The 15,976-nt window shown below is 35.3% G+C and overlaps 1 protein-coding gene and 2 long non-coding RNA genes across 4 annotated transcripts; 2 read left to right on the top strand and 1 right to left on the bottom strand.

Moving 5' to 3' along the window:
- The first annotated feature begins 2,508 nt into the window (after positions 1-2,508).
- LOC125603877 (probable pectin methyltransferase QUA2) lies at positions 2,509-6,597 on the top strand. The gene is made up of 8 exons (XM_048774608.1): positions 2,509-2,859; positions 3,194-3,957; positions 4,040-4,280; positions 4,356-4,569; positions 5,101-5,276; positions 5,446-5,749; positions 5,830-5,971; positions 6,359-6,597. The coding sequence occupies exons 2-8, from the start codon at positions 3,205-3,207 to the stop codon at positions 6,515-6,517; spliced, it is 1,989 nt and encodes a 662-aa protein (XP_048630565.1). The 5' UTR covers positions 2,509-2,859; positions 3,194-3,204; the 3' UTR covers positions 6,518-6,597.
- A 1,248-nt stretch (positions 6,598-7,845) lies between these two features.
- Positions 7,846-12,119, bottom strand: LOC125603878. Its single transcript, XR_007335791.1, has 2 exons — positions 8,694-12,119; positions 7,846-8,613 (listed from the first exon to the last, which is right to left on the bottom strand). It is a non-coding gene; the product is annotated as an uncharacterized LOC125603878 (long non-coding RNA).
- An 80-nt stretch (positions 12,120-12,199) lies between these two features.
- Positions 12,200-14,766, top strand: LOC125603876. 2 transcript variants are annotated; one of them, XR_007335789.1, is made up of 3 exons: positions 12,200-12,288; positions 12,421-12,492; positions 12,792-14,766. It is a non-coding gene; the product is annotated as an uncharacterized LOC125603876 (long non-coding RNA). The 2 variants fall into 2 exon arrangements; XR_007335790.1 differs by having other exon boundaries at positions 12,281-12,492.
- Positions 14,767-15,976: the final 1,210 nt, after the last annotated feature.

The following is a 15,976-nucleotide window of genomic DNA, read 5'->3' as shown; positions in this document are numbered from 1 at the left end:
TTCATGGAATTATCATTATTCCAATAAAAATCCACACAACTATGGCTCCGACTGTTGAATTATCGTATAGAGTTGAAGTTACAGTATGATTATAGTTGATGTAACTTGCAGTAAAACGTATGTGGTCGAAAAACTGTAAGTTTATGTGGTAAGTTTGCAGTAAAAATAAAGGTACCATTTCATTAAAAAATTATGATGGTAACATTTTTGATGTATAAAATGCAGTATAGCTTTGAATTAAAAATGAATATATCAACCTTTCAAACCATTAAGATATTTTAATAAATAAAAATAAAAACTTATTTTAGAAAGAATAAAAGTTTGAAAGATAATTTCAGTACTATTATATTTAAATACTATAATAATAATAATTTAACTACTTATTCTAATATCAATATAATTTAAATTAAAGGAAATGTTAATAATAGCATGAAATTTATAAGAAAAATTTAATAATTGGTTATATAGAATTTTGTGACTGATATTTTGTTTGAACTATCAAATAAAATTTACACTTAAGATTTTTGTAATAATTGGTTAAAAGTTGGAATAGATTAAAAAAATAGGAACAATAAAGATTATAAATATTTGACTAGAAAGAAATTTAGTTAAGTAATAGTTTCAAATAAAAAATAAACTTAGATTCTGTAATGCTATAATTGTGGAATTGAAACATAAATAGTATTAAAATGTACAAAGCAACAAAAAAAGTATCGGCCACACACTGAAGTACTTGAAGTCACGAGTTTTATTTTTTTTAAACAGAAAATCAATCAAATTTGTAACTCAAGTTATAAAACATGGGATTTTGGTTGATGTAAGTTTTTGTTTGAGTTACACATTTTATAAAGGGCTTAAGTCAAAGTTGTAACTCAACTATAACACATCTTAAATCAAACCTAAAATCAAAAATTTAAATTTAATGCATGATTGGTAACATTTTTGAATTACAAGCTTAACTCAAACTTAATCAAACGTAATTCATGTCACCAATCAAACCCTATGTTCGTAATATGTATACGTTTTTTCTTTTACGGTTTGATTAGTCCAAACCATCCGTATAGTACCTTTCCCCACGACGAGTACAATCATACACAAAAATGTAACCATTTTATTTCCAAGAAGTTACAAAAATGTAAACATATATCACCACCATCGTGGCCTTATCACCCCAAGTTTAACCTTATCGTGGTTGCCTGACGTCTACAAATGGGCAAATTGGTCTCTCCTAGTAGTGCGTTTGATACTAAATGATCGTGGGTATTATAAAAATATTTCATTTTATATTAATCATTAATTTTCGGATAAGAAGCCAAATTTAAGTTGAAAAACAAAAACCAAATAGGAGACATGCATGCACAAGTTGTTCTCTACCCCCATATTCTGACCGTGTAATGTAATTAAGCCGTAAATTAGTGTAGCTGAAATGATTAATTTAGACGATGATAGTACTAATTAAAATGGATACTATTTTAAAAGATAATTCAAAAAGAAACCTTAATGTTTATGTTCACTGAAACTGATAACGTTCATATATAAATATCATCAACGCAATAAAACTAATGATCTACATGACTACATCTACGGTAGAATAAAAAGAAAAAAAATCAAGAAACTACCGACAAAATAACCTTTAGAAAAGCTTGTGGCGAGACCTAACACAAAGTAAGTAGTATTTTTTCTACTGATTCGATCGCGATATCTAAAAGGTAAAATTCTCACATTATAGGGAGAAATACATATTACTAAGCATCTTCATATTTTTAATTTGTCTACTAGAAACTGAATTGAAGAGTCAATAAACATAATTTGTTACAACTCTTCCCCCAGAGCCGTCTCAAATTAATTTTACGCTATGTTCAAAAAAAAATTTAATCGTACATTTTATCAAGTAATTTTAAAATTAATAACTTTGTCTGTTTTTTTTAATTATAAATTCTAAATTTAGCATTATATCTAAAATTTTAAAGTTTCTTACCATAATTTATCTATATATTTGGAAAATTCTTAAATTTTTTATTTATATTTCGGGGCCATGTTCGACTGCTCCACTTGCGCGTGCTATTAAACGGCCCTGCTTCCCCCACCCCTCTGTTTTTGAAAGGTTGATATTTTAGAATTTACACATATTAATAAAAAATAATACATTTATTATCTATTACTTTTAGATTTGCTGTAAATTTTATTTATTCCAAAACAAAATTCTACCATTCAGATTTTTAGATTTTAATTGATGTGTTTTAGTTTAAAAGTAAAATACATTAATTAAAATTTAAATATGGATCTTTCATATACAAAAATAAATTTAAAACATTAATCTTTCAAATATGTAGGAAGTATTATTTACACAGAGAATATAACAGAAAGAAAAAAAAAAGAAAAAGAGAGAGATTAGAATTAAAAATAGTACTAGTAAGAAAGAGGGTCAGTAGTAATTAATGACGTCTTACCAAAAGGAAGCTTCTCTTCTTTCCCTTAAATACGGTGAGAACACAAAATCAATAAAATACAAAACAAAAGTGGAGTGACACAGAATAATTTGCCTTTTATTAAATTCAACGCGCGAGAGAGAGTAACCTAAGCCAACGGAAGTATTTCTTTATTAATCAGTCCTCCTCACGGGGTGGCTCTGTCGAGATTGGATCCATACACGACGAACCCCTTCTGCTTCACTCTCTCTTACACACACTGTCCAGTTTCAACTCGTAGATATATATACACATAGAGAGAGAGAGAGAGAGAGAGAGAGAGAGAGAGAGAGCTCTCAAAGAAAAAGAAGAATCTGATATCATCGTTTTTGTAAATAACAGAGCGTATCTTTTGCTCCAAGGAGAAGGAGAAAACACCAAAACAAACAAGGTGTGTGTGTCTCCTCTTTTTCTTCACTCCCTCCTTCTTTTACGATTTACCTTTCTCCTTGCTCTGTTTTCATTTTCTTGATTTGATTCAATTCGATTCGATTTCTGGTTCACTCTGATGGGTTTCCTCCAATTTTTCTGGGTTCTGATTGAATTTCAATTTCCACATTAAAAAATCGAAACTTTTTCCTGATCTAATCTTAAATCGAAATTAGAAGTTTTAAGTGAAAACTCTACCCAGAATTTTTGGATCTGCTCATGTCTTATTGCGAATATAATAGTAACTTCAGCTCAATAAAAAAAGCTTAAATCTTTACTGTTTTTTTCTATTACAGGGATCTTAAAAATGTCAATGCCACTGCAACGTGGCGTCTCAGGAGGAGTACGAGTTTCCGACAGCAGTGATGATCTCAGAGACTCTCAAATGAAGGACAAGTCAGAAAAGGAAGGCCACTTAACCTTGAGGTTTCCTTTTGCTTTCCTCTTTACCAGCAACAGCAATACTCAATCTACTGATCCTTACAACGCAAGGACCAGACACAGGTTGATGCTTCTCTTTCTCAAGATCAGTTTGGTCCTAATCGTGGTTCTCGCTCTGGCTGGTTCCTTCTGGTGGACGATCTCCATCTCCACCACTTCGAGAGGTCACGTGTACCATAACTACAGGAGATTACAGGAGCAGCTTGTGTCAGACTTGTTGGATATTGGTGAGATCTCTGCTGGTCCCACTAGGTGGAAAGAGCTGGAGTATTGTAGTGTAGACTCTGAGAACTATGTTCCTTGCTTTAACGTTTCCGAGAGTCTTGATCGGTTCTGCGGGCCTGGTGGGTCGAGACAGGAGTGTCTGGTTTTACCACCGGTGGATTATAAGGTTCCTCTTAGGTGGCCTACTGGTAAAGATGTGATATGGTATCATAATGTTAAGATCACTGCTGATGAAGTGTTGACTTCTGGTAGTATCAACAAGAGGATGATGATGATGGATGATGATCAGATCTCTTTCCGCTCCGCGTCTCCTATGTTTGATGAGGTTGAAGACTATTCTCATCAGATTGCTCAGATGATTGGGATTAAGAATGATAACTTCATTGAAGCTGGTGTAAGTCACACAACATACTCTCAAAGTCTCAGCTCAGCTTCTTTATAAGTTAATTTTTTATTCTTGATTTTTTGTTTTTCAGGTGAGGACTATATTGGATATTGGATGTGGTTATGGTAGCTTTGGAGCACATCTACTCTCAAAACAGCTTTTGACAATGTGCATAGCAAACTATGAAGCCTCTGGTAGCCAAGTTCAGCTAACACTTGAGAGGGGTCTACCTGCTATGATTGCTTCTTTTGTTTCAACGCAGTTGCCGTATCCTTCTCTTTCCTTTGATATGTTGCATTGCTCAACATGTGGCATTGATTGGGACCAGAAAGGTAAATGATTAAGAATGATTATTATTCTCATGAGGACCTTGGCTTTAATGTAAGTTTAAATCCCGCTGTGTGCAGACGGTCTTCTCCTTGTAGAAGTTGACAGGGTTCTGAAGCCTGGCGGTTACTTTGTTTGGACGTCTCCGCTTACGAATGCTCGTAACAAAGAGGATATAAAGAGATGGAACTTTGTTCATGATTTTGCTGACAGCATCTGTTGGACTCTTTTATCTCAGCAAGACAAGACAGTTGTTTGGAAAAAGACGGTCAAAACCAAATGTTACAGTTCCCGGTCAGTAACACACATTCACACACACCATCAATATTCAATAAATCGTTATGCGGTAGTTAGACGCTTTATATAGAATTATTGATTAGGCGGTCGCCTAGACCGATTTTTCTTAGCACCTACACCAATTTTTTTTTTTTAAATCCACCTACACCATTTTAAAAAAAAAATTGTATCACTAAAATCGTTTATATTAACCGGGGCTTCTTAGCTCTACTGAGAAAGGGCTTACATATGTGAGTACCGTCACCTGGGTTCGAATCCCGGTCACTGGGGAATTAACATTTCGGCATCGCCAGGGACAGAGGACTGACATGTAACAACACGTGACTAGTCTGGATCACTTCCGTGGGGCCAGGATACCTCTGTATAATTCAAAAAAAAAAAATCGTTTATATTTGATTTGCCGATTAAGCAGACGCTTAGGCCGCTACCAAAACCAGTTTTTAGAACATTGCACACCATATTGTATTGTAGATAGAAATAACTTACAGTTTATTTAAGTCTACTTACATGAAATGTTGTAATAAACAGGAAGCCTGGGGTGGGACCTTCTGTGTGTAGCAAAGGACACGAGGTTGAGTCTCCTTATTACAGGCCGCTTCAGATGTGGCTTGGTGGAACACGTAGCAGGAGGTGGATTCCCATTGAAGGCAGGACAAGATGGCCTAACCGGTCTAACATGAACAAAACTGAACTTTCACTATATGGTTAGTCTCCTTCGTTACCAATGTTCAATAAATCACTCGGCCGTAATTAGGCGATTTATAGGAGATCACTGATTAGGCGGGCGCTTATGCCGATTTTTAGAACACCTTTCGTTACCGTTACCTTCTGAATATATATTTTGTTGATCCATGGGTTGGTTGGTTGGTTCAGGTCTTCACCCGGAGGAGGTTGGAGAAGATGCAGCGAACTGGAAAGCAAACGTAAGAGACTACTGGTCTCTCTTGTCTCCTCTGATATTCTCTGACCACCCCAAGAGACCTGGCGATGAAGATCCGTCTCCTCCTTATAACATGCTCAGAAACGTTTTGGACATGAATGCTCAATACGGTGGGCTCAATGCCGCCTTGTTGGAAGCTAAAAAATCGGTATGGGTCATGAATGTTGCCCCTACAGCTGGACCAAACCACCTCCCAATGATCCTTGACCGAGGCTTTGTTGGCGTCTTGCACGATTGGTGAGTCATAACTCATAACAACAGTCTTATTTCGCAGCAAAGTAGTTTGCTCAACACTATCTTTTGTTATTTAACTTCAGGTGTGAAGCGTTCCCTACTTATCCAAGAACATATGATCTGGTTCATGCAGACAATCTTTTATCCCTTCAGATGAGTCAGCGCAAGAGCTCATGCTCGCTTCTGCAAATATTGACAGAGGTTGATAGATTACTTCGTCCAGAGGTACACACATTGTCTTTACTCTGAAAGAAAGAACATCCTTTCTTATGTAGCTAGGTTTTAAAATGATCCATGTTTTTCTTTTTAAATGGTTTCAAAATTATACATTTTCTATTATGTAATAATAACAAATTGTATATTGTGTTTAAATGATCCATGTTTTTCTTTAAAATGATTTCAAAAATATACATTTTTTTTACATTTTCTATTATGTAATAATAACAAATTGTATATTGTGTTTATTGAATTTGAATAGCTAAAAATTGTAAGAAATAAAATAATGTATTTATAATCAAAATTTAAGATTTTTTAATATGTTTAAAACACGAAAACATATATTATTATGTTAAGGAAGGAGTAATAAAGAAAGAAAACAAAACTTGTGTGCAGGGATGGGTGATAATCCGTGACACAGTGCAGCTGGTGGAAGCAGCAAGAGCTTTGACAACGCAGTTGAAGTGGGAGGCTAGAGTTATAGAGGTTGAAAGCAGTAGTGATCAGAGACTTCTCATTTGCCAAAAACCATTTACCAAGCGACAATCAATCTGAAACAAGAGGAAGTAAAGGAGAAGAGTTTGTTTTATTTTTGTAAACAAGTCTCACAGTCACAGAACTGTGGTGGCGATACAGGGGAAGAAGAAGATGATGAAAAGAGAAGGGAGATGAAATATATGCTGCCGGGGGGACGTAAGACCGCCGGTGAAGTTTCTTTCATGAGTTCCCATTTTACAGATGTTACATTTATATTTACTTTGGGGTACTATTTTTATTATATACAGTGAAAAGAATATAATCCATATTTGTGAAGATGAAGTTTTATGAAATATAAGTTGACAAACTCTATTCAGTAGAATACGACAACTGTTTTATGAGAGGATCATTCTCTTTTCATTGGCCAATTCATAACATGTGTAAAAAGAGGAGCCGTCAATGTGGCGGTGTCTCTGCGGCTGATGATGGCTTCTGCCTTTGGCCTCCTTGATGGAGGCTAGGGAATCTGATCATCCAACAACTCTACTATGTCTGTTGGTTTGCGACTGCGGTGACAGAGAATCTCCGCTACAAAAGCAGCTTTTGGGACGTTGGTCTGCGGTCTTACACAGCTGCTCCTCACCAACGTTGGTCTGAATGGGGTTTCGAATGTTCAAGAGAGTCGTAGTTGGAAACTAGCTGGCTTATTGGGTTCTTGATTGTGATCTCGTTGAAGCTAAGATCGAGAACGATGAGTTTCAGCAATCTGTGCAAGCCATCTACATTGCTGATCTTGTTCCTGGCTAGGTAATAGCTCATGGATCAATGTACAGTATGCTAAACCTGATCAGTTAGATTCGGTTAGGACAGAGGCACAAAAGTAACAGCGTAATGTTTGGTTTTGCTTAATGAGATAGCATTCATACTTCGTCCAAAGTAGGAAACTCGGTTATAATTGAGATCAAGGACTCTTGATCATTATCCTTGTTCTTCATATCACATGTTTTCAAACTTATTATGTGAATTCACATTCAGTTATCATTTGTCATGTCTTTTTATTATGTTTCTTGGCATGTAAGAAGGCAAAATATTTTCAAACATGGGATCCTTTTAAATCCATTGAGTGGTATTCATCAATTGCAATTCCTCGATCTTTTTTAAGACGCTGATAGTGTCTTCAAAACTAATCTAAAATTCTAAACTATATACCCCATAGACTGCTAAAACATGGATTTAGCTAAATGCTTAGTACTTTGGTTTGGGTTGGGCTCAAAATGTGTGATTAAGAGATGACTAAATTCAGTTTCTAATTTATTTCTAAAAATTTAGAGAAAGTAATGCATCGTCTATATTATAAGAATGACCAAAGCATAGTTCTGAATAAGCAAGAAAGTCTTCCATGTACCAATAAGTGAATCATTTCAAAGCTTTTATAAATATTTGGAGGAAGAAGAAGACAGATGTACCAAAGAGAAGGATAATATTATACAGAGGAATAACTCTGCAAAATTATAAAATCCCTCTCGTGATGGCGAATTGATATATGCCTCCAGAACAAAGCTAACAAGAACAGAACTTGCTGCTGAAAGAAGAGGCAATCTTCCTTCCATCAAACCAAAAAAAAAAAAACTATACCTAATTAATAATTCAAAGAACTACAGATGATGGAGCATAAACGCTTGCAACTGATTGTACAAGATGATGTAATACCATTTGATTTATATATACAGAGACGGCCAGTAGCTTCCTGCTTCGAAAACCCTAACTCTTGTTATTAGTACAACGCTTTATTAGGCCTTAATGGGCCTACGTTCAGGCCTTCAAATAAAAAAAATTGTAAGCCTTTGAATATTTACTTATTTAGCAGTTGACTTGAGAATAAAGCAAAGAATATGTGTGATGACGATCCATTCTACAAGATGTTCTAAAAAAAAAAAAAAAACGATCCAAGGAGATAATAATAATGTGATCGAAGTGGAAATAGCAACAGATGCTGATCAATTCAAGAAGATGGGAGAAAGAAGAACTAGGAAGAAAGTAGAAAGCAACAGAACCAGAACAACGAGAAGAAGAAGCTCCATCGAACTGCAAAGCTTAACACGATTCATCCTCTTCTTCTCAATCGCAAGCTTTCTCCTCAACTCTTCTACTTCTCTCCGTGTCTCTCCTTCCTTCTGCGATTCTCGGAAACTATAATCATCGACTGTACCAAATCCATATATACCGATCTGATGATGAAGAAGAAGGAACTAACCTCAACGGCGGAATCGATGGTGATCGTCGGATCGCGAGACGAAGAAAGTCAATCTCTCATCGATTCGTCGTTGCCTCTCATCATCATCTCCCTCTCTTGGTTTCGATTTTGAATATCGAAACTACGCTAGATTTTTAATGGAGCGCGGATTGGTGCATTGCCAGTTTGCCACTTGTGTTAACACGTGTCAGTATTTGATTGGTGCATCGACCTGTTGGCAGGTGTCAGTATCTGATTAGTGCACCCACAACAGATTACTAGTAACTTTTTCTACATAGGTGCATTTTCAAAAAACCACAGTAGATTACTAACCTTTGTATGCTGTTTATATAAGTTTTGTTGCATCTTCGTCTTGTTCCCCACCTGTGAACAATATTATTTGTAGATCTTCTCTGGTTCATATTATCTTTTATTTTTGTTTCTTCTTTAATTGACACACATCCTATCATGCATGATGCATCACGTGGCCTGCTTCTGTTTAATTATATTCAAACAACTTGGTTCTTAACAGAATTATATACTCTCAAGTTTGCTTGTCAAACAATAGTATGTCTTCAACATAACTATATATAGTCAGTTCCATAAATGTGTAGTTAGGATTGTATTGGACTTATAACATTCCATGTACGTGTTATCTCAGTTAAAATTCAATTCAAATACTATTAGGTTACGAAATCTTAAGCATAAACAAAGAGAAAGGATATATCCTTCATGGAAGCATATGGAATAAAAGTTTTGGTACTTGTAGTGTATATACAGCTCATACTATTCCGTACGCACATTAATATCCAAAAACTCTGAAGAGCCTAGCATAGGAGCCTAAGCAAATTTGGTGGTTTGAACAGTCTTGTAGAGCTGTGATCACGTGGGTGCATGAACTTGCAGTTGGGACAAACAGGAGTTGGTGTGGACAGCATGACCAGCATGTGGCATTTCATGCACACTTTTGTTACCATCTCTTGATCCTTGTGATCAACATCATTACCACCGTCAAACGAAAGCCAAGACAGTGTGGTCTTCTTACTCGGGCTTGTCAAGTTGTTACCATTCGATGGTGACACGGTCTCTCTGTGATTTAGGGATTCATCTATCTTTGTACTGGTTTTTGGAGGTGAATAAGAAGGTGAAAGGCTCAGCTCAAGGTCTAGGCTCATCTTAGGTCGTCCGACCAGAGCCGGCCCTTGGGCCAAGCCATGGAAGCATGGGCTTGCGGCCGCTTTATTTATTGATGAAATCCGGCCACATTTTTGTTAAATGTTCTTTTAGTATAGTGGTAAAAGTTCACGTTCATAGATTCAACAAGAGCAACCCGGGTTCAAGCCTGCTTGACTCCATTTTTTGTTCTTTTTTTTTTTCCTGAAAAAGTGGCCACTTTTTTGGTTTTGCTTCCAGCCCTATATACCCTAGGACCGGCTCTGCGTCCGACGACCACCAAATTTTTGTGGTATGTCATATGATCCTCAGATGTTCTTGAATACCCTTGAAAATATAAGGAGCATCCATGCAGGGCAGTCTAATAGCATGTGCTAGTGGAGCGGTCGAACAGGGTCCGAACTTAAAAATAAAAAAATACTTAAGAAAATTTCTAAAATAAATATATGAATTTGGTTTAAAATTTTAACTTTTTACTGTATTCTTAAATTTATTATCTATAATTAAAAGAGAAACATCAAATATATATAGATAAAGTTATTAACTTTTAAAATTATTTTATTACATTGTTAAATATATAGTTAATTTTTTTTTTGAACAGGGCCTTAGTATAATTTGAGACGGCCCTGCATCCATGTTTTAGATGCATGTTTGTGTGCACATAGATATCGTCGTATCCATAAAAATACTATACAATTTGTTACGTATATATTATTATATACCTTAGGCTCTATGGATTTCTGCCAATCTGAATGTAGAGGAGTGTGGAGATGAAGTTCGAAATCAAAGGTAACTGATCTCATACTCTCTGAGTTTGGTCTAGTGCTCTGAAGTTTACCATGTGATTGATCTTCTATATTAGTCTTCTTGAATGAATTGTGAAACTCTTCTCCATAGATTGTTAAACCCCTCTTTTTTGAGAAGAGGGTTCCTTCTTGTCGAGAAACCATTAGCCTCAGCCTTTGTGTTGCAATGAGTGATTTTGGAAATTTTATACTCTCTCTATCTCTCTTTGAACCTGTGAGGAAATGAGCAGATAGACTTGAAAAGTATGTAAAGATCGTCTCTATTTATATTCATGTAGGAAAATCTTCAGAGTTATTGTCTCCACCGGTTCATATAGATACCAATATACTATAAGAATTTATTAATGGTTGATAAGTTAGATATTCTAAAATAAAATACATAAACTGTATAGTTATAAATTTTATAAGGATTTTTACTATTAGGCAATAAAAGTGATTTGTCGACTATTGCATTTTAGTTTTGATTTTTGGAGAAATAAGAAAAAAAGAGGTAAGTAAAGTGTGAGTTCCAAGTTGGGTGTGTTCAATAACTCCAAGCTCATTTAAATGCTTAGATGTGAAGAGCTAACTAATTTTTCTGTCTCCTTTTCTCTTTGCCTTTCTCCTCTACCATTAGCATCATTTTAATTATGATATCATCATTAACTACTTCATGTTCTTAAGTAGATCGTCAAAAAGAAAAAATAAGATCGTTGGTGAAGTCATATGGATGGATGTATCATCTATATATGTGTATACCTTATGTGTGTTTGTCATCATGTATATGCCTCAATTCTCATGTATGGTGGTAAAAATGGTGTATGTGAATGGAAGAAGAGTTGGGAAATAGGGAGAGGCCAATAAATGGAGAGTCAATAAAGAGAATTGGAGAAGGGGAGGTTGATAAATTGATGAATGCCGATGCAACTTTAATACTCACATCAACTCCTACTCCTACTTTTGGATGTATAACACAAACTATGCACATCAGTAGTGATTGTGTGTAGGTTTGTGAATTAAATATGAAGAAATAACATACTATAAAGGTTGCAAATTAAAAATTTGAAGGATGGGAGAACAAGCCTTTAAAGCTCTCAACACCCGCTCCTCCATGCATGCAACTACAATTAATTAAGTGCATGCCTCTTCTTTTCAATTCATTTTCGTACTATGACCTTTAACTCGATAAATTGAATTATATTTAATAAAAATGACTGCTATAGGAAAGTAAAAAGGATTCTCATCAATATATATAATCGTTATTATGTAGAAGATTGCAGCTTCGATAGAGACTGGTTGTTTTTTATAGAAGATGTGGTTAGGTATTTGCAATTGAAGAAGGAAGACTGTAAAGATTCGAGAGATGGAACGTTGTAACTTGTAGGATAGTGGGATATCGAAGGAGAGCGTATATTTTAAAGATTTTGAAATTTGAATAAAAGAGCTTATTATGGGCCTTAGTTTCAAACACCGGTAGGCCCATATTGAAACCCATATCTAATATGGCGGACCGTGGAGAGGTGAAGTTAAATCGTACAGTTGTGTGAAAAAGTGCAGGACCGTCCGATTGGAGTATCCAACGGATCAACAAAAGATCTCATACATACATATACTTCTCGTCTCGTCTTGTCTCTCTCTTTCGTTCTTCTTAGGAAGTGGTGAGATTCTTAGATTAGTATGTCTTTTTTTCAATTTCTCTAATCTCTAGATCGCGAATTTGTTCTTGTTTGTTCTCATCTTGTTTAAACTGATGTGATCGTGCTATCTTGTTTTGCGATTTTGTGAGTTAGGGTTTCAAGTTTCCTGAATCGTTCGTTGAATCTACACGGAAGCGCTTGACTCAGCGTGAAACCGTCGTTGAGGTACTTGAACTTGTCTGTCTTTTGCTAGAGTTTTCATCGTGCTTTAGATTTGGGGGGGTATTTGATGTTTATTCATGGATCGAGACTTACGATTGATCATACAAAGTGAACAGATTGAACGATTACTTTAATTAAAAGGTTGGTGCGTATATATATCGGTGAATCAATATTCATACAAAGATTTGAGTTCTAAATTTGTTCTTTTAGCTGTTTGCAACCGTAGAAGTAATAATGTCTCTCTCTCTCTCTCTCTCTCTCACTCACTTTAGTCTCTCTGTTTTATTGTTTCTTTTCTTCAGTGTGTGTTTATGTGGAGAAGGCATAACAACTGAAGACAAGTTTGAATCTGTGAGCCGAACAGCTGAAGCAACAAAACAGATAAGCTCTTTTTTACTTCCTTTTTTTTTTGTTTGTTTTTTTCCCAATCCAAGAGATGGTTTTTATCAAAACAGAGAAGCTTTGTTTTGGTTTTTCATCAAACCCCAAAAAAGGATTATAAGCAGACACTAATCTAATAGTGTGCTGACAGATTCTCATTTGGGGACATTGTCCGGTTGCCTGAAGCCTTAGTAGACCCATAGAAAATTTTCAATCATGGTAGTGCATGTCTAAAAGAGGGGGACATTTTCCGGTTGGTGGTAGTGCATGTCTAAAAGATGGGAACATTGTCCGGTTGATGGTAGTGCAAAAATGGAAAGTATGACATACTTTAGTTACCCACGGCTTACATAAACAACAAGAAACGGCTTAAGAAAAGTCTTTAGACAGAGACTGAGATGGTACCCACGGCTTATTACTGTTGGATGCAAATGTCCAGTGGCTTTCAAAATAGTCTTTAGACAAAAAAGACTATGAAACGTTGGATGGATCAAATGACCCACAGGTCCACAACTTACCAAAAAAAAAAGTCTTTGGACACACAAAGAGTAAGAATGTTCGATGGATTAAACGACAAACAAAACATCATAAAGACTATGAATGTTTGGATGGATAAAACGACAAAAACAAAGAATATGAGTTACCCACGGCTTATAAAGGCTTTAAACAAAGACCTTGACTTCTATGAAGAGTCTTTAGACAATATCTACCCACGGCTTGTGAAAAAGTTTTTAGACAGGCACTTTGACGAAGACATACTCTTCTCAATAACAAAAAGCTTAAGAAAAGTCTTTAGACAGAGACTGAGATGGTACCCACGGCTTATTACTGTTAGATGGAAATGTACAGTGGCTTTCAAAATAGTCTTTAGACAAAAAGACTATGAAACATTGGATGGATCAAACGACCCATAAGTCAACAACTTACCAAGAAAAAAAAGTCTTTAGACACACAAAGAGTAAGAATGTTTGGATGGATAAAACGACAAAAACAAAGAGTATGAGTTACCCACGGCTTATAAAGGCTTATGAAAGTTTTTTTGACATTGCTTGTTACACACGGCTTATGAAAAAGTCTTTAGAACAATTGAGTTAAGACAGCTTTATGAAAACTCTTTAGACAATACTACTGCCCACGGCATTACAAAGGCTTTTGTAGACAAAGACTCAACTCAACTTGGACGATACTACTATTACCCACGGCTTATAAAGGCTTTAAACAAAGACCTTGACTTCTATGAAGAGTCCATAACTTACCAAAAAAAAAAATTCTTTAGACACACAAAGAGTATGAGTTACCCACGGCTTATAAAGGCTTTAAACAAAGACCTTGCCTTCTATGCAGAGTCTTTAGATAATATCTACCCACGGCTTATGAAAAGTTTTTAGACAGAGACTTTGACTTGTTTGTTACACACGGCTTATGAAAAAGTCTATAGAACAATTGAGTTAAAACAGCTTTTATGAAGAGTATTTAGAACAATACTACTGCCCACGGCATTACAAAGGCTTTTTTGGACAAAGACTCAACTCAACTTGGACAGTACTACTATTACCCCCGGCTTATAAAAGGTCTTAAAGATAGAAACTATAAACCCTTTAGACTTCTAAGTTTATTGGATGTGAAACGACTAACAGTGGATGAAAAAAGTGACCACCAGTTTAAAGAGGTCTTAAGGAAAACCTATTTTACTTGTTGGATGGGAAACAAACTACCTGCAGCTTAGAAAAGTCTTAAAACAGAGACTATGAACCAAAAACCATATCTACACAAGGCTTCAGAGAAAGACCAACGGCTTAAAAGACGAATAATATGAAACAAAACAGACTCTTTATGACATAGACTACATGTCAGTGTTTAGCTTGTTGGATGGGAAAAAACGACCAACGGCTTAAACTAAGTATAACTAAGACTTGAACTATGAACCGAAATTGAGTTGGAAAAATGACTAACAGCTTGAACCAAGTCTTATGACAGAGAGTATGAACTGGAAATTAATTCCTTACCCGAGGCTTAAAAAAAAATTCTCAAGACTATGAATGGAATATAAAAAGTCTTTATGAGAATCAAAAACAGATACCCAGAGATTTGAAACGTCTGTAGACAAAGAGAGATTCTTTGGGGACATTCATGTCACAACTATTGGTTGGTAGTGCATGCCTAAGCGAAGTATGGAAAGTATGGCATACTTTAGTCAGCCACGGCTTATAAAACTAACAAAAGGCTTAAGAAAAGAACTAACAAAAGGCTTAAGAAAAGTCTTTAGACAGACTTTGATTGTACCCACGGCTTGCAATAAAGATTGTAGACAAAGACTATAGATCGGTGTTTAGCTTGTCTGATGGAAAAGCTACCAAGTCTTAAAACAGAGTGTATGAACCACCCATTGAGTTGGTTCTTTTGACTTGTTGGTTGGGAAAACTCACCAATGACTTAAGACAGAGACGATGAAACCAACTCTTACGGCTTATAAAAATTTCTCAGATACATAAACCTAAGACTATGAACGGAATAGAAAGACTTTTTATGATAATTGAAAACAGATATCACAACGTGAAGTAAAGACTAATGAATTCTGTTTTTTTCTTTCTCAGGTATGCATGTGCTTCAGAAAGTGCTCATTTGAAGTGTAGCAGGTTTATTTGTAATTATGCTTTCTGAATTTCTCAGGTATGTATGTGTTTTTCAAACTTGTTTGTAATTTAGTTGATGAAAGTCACAAGAAGGGGACACATACATGCAAGTAAAGACTAGTTTCAATTGTTTAGGTTTGGGCTTGCTTGTTCATTATCGCGATGATGCCAAGGCTCTGTTCAGATATAAGCTTTTCTTGACTTTTTCTCTTGTGAAAAATTATAAAGTATTAAAGTGATGTACACGTAACTAAAGAAACTGGAGAAAAGTAACTGAAAATGTTTTCTTAAAAAAAAAACATTTTAAGAAATGAATGTATGTTGGAGTCTCTTGGAAATCAAAGTAAGTGAGAGACTCCTGCATATTGTGGTGGTAGTTTAAAAAAATAAAATTATAATATTTCTCTTTTGTGTTATACTCCTAAAATCCAGTGATCATTCTAAACAATGTTAGTAATCTCTTTATAGTTTGG

Source organism: Brassica napus, unplaced genomic scaffold (genome assembly GCF_020379485.1).
Source record: "Brassica napus cultivar Da-Ae unplaced genomic scaffold, Da-Ae ScsIHWf_419;HRSCAF=648, whole genome shotgun sequence".
In the NCBI taxonomy this organism is placed as follows: domain Eukaryota; kingdom Viridiplantae; phylum Streptophyta; class Magnoliopsida; order Brassicales; family Brassicaceae; genus Brassica; species Brassica napus.
The sequence above is the reverse complement of the archived record's forward strand: the minus strand, read 5'-3'. Positions and strand labels throughout refer to the sequence as shown.

What these genes read in the sequence shown, in the direction of transcription:
- LOC125603877 (XM_048774608.1), top strand. Translation starts at nt 3,205, where the DNA reads ATGTCAATGCCACTGCAACGTGGCGTCTCAGGAGGAGTACGAGTTTCC. An exon ending in ACCAAATGTTACAGTTCCCG is followed by an intron (nt 4,570 to 5,100) that starts GTCAGTAACACA and finishes TGTAATAAACAG; the next exon opens with GAAGCCTGGGGTGGGACCTT. An exon ending in GTTGGCGTCTTGCACGATTG is followed by an intron (nt 5,750 to 5,829) that starts GTGAGTCATAAC and finishes ATTTAACTTCAG; the next exon opens with GTGTGAAGCGTTCCCTACTT.